Genomic DNA, 6,000 nt, shown 5'->3' with positions numbered 1-6,000 from the left:
GGGCTGGGGTCCCCGAGGAGCCACTGCAGGCAGCAGCAGCAGTGCTGAGTAACGGGGCACTGGCTGTGGTTTCACAGCTGAGGGCAGGGTTCCTCCCCTGGTTGTTCTTTCCATCTGGAAACAATGGCTGTCTCTTGAGAAAGGGGGAAGGTTTTTAGGTTTTCCTGTGTTGAGCTGTGTGGTGAACTGTGGGTTCTGATTTTTCCTGTGGTGAAGGGCTCTCCTCTGTGTGTCGGCCGGAACTGCACAGAACACGCTGGGCAAGAGGTGGGGTTTGAAGCAGAGATTGTCTGCAACCCGGGGGTAAGCTTTCAGATCTCATCAGCCACAGAAGCAGAGTGTTTCCTCTGCCACGCAGCCATTTTAATATGTTCCAAATTTTCCTATAAATGCCAGCAGCATTCTCGTGTGCGCCGGGGAACGTGCGTGTGCCTGGTGGGAGTAGGGGAGATGGTTCTTCTGAGGGCACTTGGATAGCCTAATGTTGTCCATCCCCAGCGGGAGCTCTTTGCTCTGCTGTCAGAAGCCACCCTCCAGAAGTAAAAACAAAGTCTCCTGTGGATAAAGGCAAACATGAAGCAAATGACTTCTTCAGATGGAATACATAAAGCTTCTTTTTATTTTCCTTCTGCTGTCTGCTTTTTCAAAAGACAAAATAAAGCTTCCTCTAGCTAATATTACTCCTGTCCTCTGGCCTGAGGATGCATCTGCCCTCTGTGGTAGGCTTGGCTGTCCCAGCTAGTCATTCCTGCTCTCCAGTATTCCCTGCCACAGTTCCAAAGTCAGAAGCCCACCCTGATGTCAAGGTGTTGCCCAGGAGAGGCTGAACCATCTTGGCAGAGTTGCAGCAGCTCGTGCATGGTGCTGACAGACAGCACGTTGCCCTGAGCAAGTGCTTCTCATGATGCTGTTCCCACAAAGATCACTGACACAGCAGGAAAAAAAAATCTGCTCTCCAGTATTCCCTGCCACAGTTCCAAAGTCAGAAGCCCACCCTGATGTCAAGGTGTTGCCCAGGAGAGGCTGAACCATCTTGGCAGAGTTGCAGCAGCTCGTGCATGGTGCTGACAGACAGCACGTTGCCCTGAGCAAGTGCTTCTCATGATGCTGTTCCCACAAAGATCACTGACACAGCAGGAAAAAAAAATCACCTGTGTCCTTGCAGCTTCTTCGTCTGTCCTGTGCACGGCTTGCTGTCTCTTTGGAGCTGGGACTTTGTTCTGGGGGACAGAGGGGACTGCAGTGCTGCCATGTGCTGAATGATAGCTGGGAGTGGGTTTGTCACAAATAAACTGGCCACTGACTCCTGGAGAAGAGCTCCATCCTGTCAGTGAGGTCCTGTAGATTAGGGGTATTCAGCAGCCTTTCAGCAGATCATTTTTTCATGGGAAAAATCTGGGCTTTTGGTCGGCTTTTGAAACAAAACCATTTCTGCCCTAGTCAGAACCTTGTCTGCCCCAGCTCTAGAGCTGAGGTGAGCTGCAGCTCACTGCCAGAGCCCTGCCATGGTTGGGTTAGTGCCCTCACTGATGTGCTGTTCCTTTGCTGGGATGTTCCCTTGGTGCTTTACCTAACTGTTGTGTTTGCAGACTCACCAGTGCCAAAACCAGAAAGACCCAGAGGGGTGCAGTGTGGGTTTCACCCTCCACACATGGAAGAACTGATCTGTGGTTTTCCTTCCTGGTGAGAAAAGTTCCTCAGTGCTGGGATTTCTCTCTGGCAGAGACCATAAACCGTTGTGCCTTGCTAGCCAGTATGTCCTTCTGCCAGTCACCATAGTCCCACCACTACCTTTCCTGTGAGAAAGGGGAAAGAAATGTCTTGTTCTGACGTGGTCAGTTGTCTCCTGTGTGTCGTTCTTTCAACCCACTCTGTGTGGGGCTGCTTTTCTGCCCCTGAGCAGGATGTTAAAGGGCTTGGGTATTGGGTGGAAAGTGGCTGCTGATCCTCATCCTGCAACTGTAAAACCCGAAAAGAGGCAAGAGATGAAAAAGAGGGAGCAGAGCACAGGAGCAGATGTGTTACCAGGCTTGGAAGTGCTGAGGGGCGAGGGGAGCACTGGAGGAGAGCTTTCCTTGGTAGGGACTGGAAGAAGCCTGCTGGGAGCACATCTATTTGTGCTCGGGGTCACATGCGTTTTATTGCCACAGATGTGCACAACAGAGCAGTTCATGGAAGGAAAAAAACTGTAATTGCTGTTAAGAACATGTACATGTAGCCTTGTGAGAATTTTGTGATTCTCAGGGAATTTAATCCACAAGGTCTGTTCTCACTGGCCCCTGACACTTCACTCCAACCAGCACCACTCCAGCAGCAGTGTGAAGAGTGCTTGGTGGGTCACCTTCACTGGAATTCTTGTGCAGAGATAACGTTGTCCCTCTCTCGTTTCAGAACTGTGGCTGCCGAAGTCAGGAAGCAGATCTCAGGGCAGTATGGAGGCTCACCCCAGCTCCTCAAAAACCTCAATATTGGAGGCAGTGTCTCTCATCATACAACTGTGAGTAATGCTGGGACACGGGAGACTGACGGGGCTGTGAGCGGTTGCTTTGATTACCCTTTGGAAGGAAATTGCAATGCTGACAGGTTGTTGACCTGCGTGGCCCTGATAACACTGAGGAAAATACTTCCATGCAAACCCACTAATTTTGGAGGTCTCTAGCTTGCAAATCATTTGGTGTGACTGGGAATTGGTATTTCTGCAGAGTGTTTGTAGGACAAGGGGATCCCTTGACTAGATGTTGGTTGGTTTATCCCAGAACAGCCTGGACTGGACATTAAATTCCATGTGCATGTGTGATTCTCTCCATGAAGAGCTCTTTGCAAGCTCATGCACTTCAGGTGACAATTTTCTTGTGTTTCTTGTCACTCCTGAGAGTGGGACCACAGTGTCTCAGCTTCTCTTCAGGGGTATTTTAAATATCATTGTGAAATTTGAACATGGGTATTCCACAGGAATGTACATTTACTTAGAAGTTTACAATCCACTTTCAGGAGTGGGTGAAACATAGTCCACGTTCTCAGAATCACTCTGTCTGAAGTCAGATTTTCTTGCATGGCCTACCAGTAACCTTCAAAATTTATTCAGAATGGTGGTAAAAATTTCAGGAGTTCAGCAAACATATTCAGACTGGAACTGTATTTTTGGAAGCATTTTTTTGGTTTGGTCTGTTGCTTCAGGTCGTAGCAGTTTCTTTTGCATCGGTCAACTTAGAAACCAAATATTGTAGCATCTTGTTTTCTTCAAAGAGGGCTGATTAGGTCAGGCAGTACTGGAAATGTGCCCTGAAGTTGATAGTCTGTACAAGTGTTCTGAGTTCTCAGAAAGAAGAACAACAAGAGTTCTTCTTCTCTTGGTTTGGTGCAGGGTCATGTAGAGTTTCCTCAAGTCATGTCCTGCTCTGTGTCCAGTGTAGTGTTAAAGCTTTCTTACAAGGAGCACAAATGTCTCCTTGGCACTAGTATCATCTCCAGAGGGATCTCCAAGACTAAGCTGACCTCTAGCTTAGAATGACTTCCCCGCAGGCCAAAAGTTCATCTGTAAGGAGATTTGGCTGTACCAGTGTCACTGGGGATTGAGGAGGGCTGGAATTCCTGCCGTCCCCCTCTGCCTCAGCTGTGTGAGCAGAAGGAGAGCAGGCAGCTGGCTTTGGCAGCTCTGCCCAGCCGTCGTGGCGGGCGGGTGAGCACGAGGGAGGAGGGGTTGATGAGAGTGGCGTGTCCAGGGCTAATGCTTTAGCACAGCAGTCTCCACAGGGGTGTGGAATGATAATGCAGAGCCCTGACTTGGCAGTTCTGTGTCATCTTTTGCATAACCCAGCGTTAGGTCACAGGGAGGGCCCCTGCCATTAGCAGCAGGCGCTGGGTGGGGCGCTCGCTGTCCCTGAATCCACTTCCCTGCAGCCATGGATAGCTGTGGAGGAGACACCTGCATTGGAAGGACCTGCTGGAGCTCCACCCCACAGCCTTCCATGCCTCACTCCTCTCGCTTGTGCTTTCATCTTGGAACAAGGTGGCTGAATTGCCTTTCCACTCCCCATGGCATTTAAAGCAGGATCTCTTCTGTGTACCTCTCCAGGCTGTTCCTCAGCCAGCCATAATTTTGATAACTGTTTTGCCTTATGTCACTTCTTTTTGCTCCGAATTGTCTCTTCTGCTTTTTCTTCCTATTTCAAAGGTTTTTCTATTCTGCCATCATCAAAGTGTACATGCTCAAAGCTTCAGTCCTGCTGATAGACTCATAGAGTCTTTAAAATTGGAAAAGACCTCTAAGATCATCAAGTCCAACATCAATTCTTTAATGAGGGTGGTAGATCACTGGAATAGGTTGCCCAGAGAGGTGCTGGAGGCCCCTTCCCTGGAGACATTCAAGGTCAGGCTTGATGAGGCTCTGAGCAGCTTGGCCTAGTTGGAGATCTCCCTGCTTATTGCAGAGGGGTTGGACTAGATGACCTTCAGAGGTCCTTTCCAACTCAAATATTCTGTGATTCTGTGATCAACCCAACACCCCCATGACCACTAGACCATGTCCCAAAGTGCCATGTCTACATGGTTTTTGAACCCCTCCAGGGATGGTGACTCCACCCCCTCCCTGGGCAGCCTCGGCCAAGGCCTCACCACTCTGTCAGAAAGATATTCTTCCCAATATCCAATCTGAACCTCTAAATCTAAACCTCATGCAATTTAAGCCCACTTCCTCTCCTCCTATCGCTAATTACACAGGAGAAGAGACCAACCCTTGCCTCACTGCAGTCTCCTGTCAGGGAGTTGTGGAGAGCGAGGTCTCCCCTCAGCCTCCTCCTCTCCAGGCTAAACAACTCCAGGTCCTCCAGCTGCTCCTCACAAGCCATGTTCCCCAGACCCCTCACCAGCTTTGTTGCCCTTCTCTGGACCCCCTCCAGCCCCTCAATGTCTTTCTTGTACTGTGATGCCTCATCCTCATGTGTAATTCTCAGTGCAGGATCAGATCTGGTGGCTGCTGCCGTCAGTCCTGTTTCCAGTTCTGATATATCTCATTATCCTGTTGCTGTTGTGTTTTCTGGTGAATATATGCAAGAATCTATAAAAATCCTGGAAAAGGTCATGCAGACTGGAAGCAGGCTCTGAGCTGCCTGTTGGCTGATGTGATAAGCTCCTAGTTTGTCATCTTAAATTCTGTGCTGAGCAGAGATGCTCTGCAGAATCATGATTAATACAGAGCAATAGTTTGTAGCAGATAACTGAATATGCTTTTCCTACAGACTAAGTCATGAGTCTGTGTCCTGAGGCTGCACAATATGACAGAGGTTCACTTGTACTGAATTTTGGGTTAATTTCTCTCCCATAGGCATCTGTCAGAATCTGTTGTGCTTCCCTCTCCTGGTTGGATAATAAACATTACACAGAGAGAAATTATTGCTGCTGTGAAGCTGGAGTAGCTATTTACTCTGGAAAAGTTCAGAAGTTTGTGAGCCTTTACACTTTAGCAGAGAAGAAATAGGAGGCCCTGAATCTGCATGGCAGTTTTGTGTAGCCATAGCAGTTTGAAAGCCTAGAGTAAGGCACATGGTGTGGGTTTAAATAGGAGATTTATGGTAAAATGGATGGATGTTTTATTAATGGGGTGTGATACCGAGTTTCATTTGAGGATCTCCACCCTGACACCCAGTTGTGCTGCTGTGGGAGCTGTTTTGATTGAGAAATGTCTGGTCCTCAGCACAGGGCTTGCTTGGGCCTTTTGTTCTTTGTTGGCTGAAGCCCTCGCAGGGACTTTTCACACTCAACAGACTTGCATGTGCTTGAACCTAGGAGGAGTGCACAAACCTGTCAGCTGAATTCTAGCAAGTCTCTTCCCTTTTCCATCATGAGCAGCAGACAAAGTGCTGCCAGAACCATCTCTAATTTAGTGTCTGGGGGAGCTGGGGAGATGATGGTGCTTTCAAATGCCTGTACAGGTTTATTATTGTCGGCTCCCACCCTTCTGCCACTTCAGGAGCAGCTGATTTAAACTGCCTGTTCCTCAAA

General features: G+C 48.7%; 1 protein-coding gene across 1 annotated transcript in view; it reads left to right on the top strand.

Moving 5' to 3' along the window:
* Positions 1 to 2,391: 2,391 nt before the first annotated feature.
* DOCK7 (dedicator of cytokinesis 7) overlaps positions 2,392 to 6,000 on the top strand; it is a gene marked incomplete at its 5' end in the record, with an annotated part of 97,752 nt that continues 94,143 nt past the window's right edge. Inside the window, one exon of the mRNA XM_008940614.1 lies at positions 2,392 to 2,497. Within this exon, the coding sequence (XP_008938862.1) occupies positions 2,392 to 2,497 (106 nt within the window). The remainder of the gene's footprint in view (positions 2,498 to 6,000) is intronic.

This window comes from Merops nubicus, unplaced genomic scaffold (genome assembly GCF_000691845.1).
Source record: "Merops nubicus isolate BGI_N331 unplaced genomic scaffold, ASM69184v1 scaffold5190, whole genome shotgun sequence".
Taxonomy (NCBI): Eukaryota; Metazoa; Chordata; class Aves; order Coraciiformes; family Meropidae; genus Merops; species Merops nubicus.
This window is presented reverse-complemented; position numbering and strand designations above follow the sequence as displayed.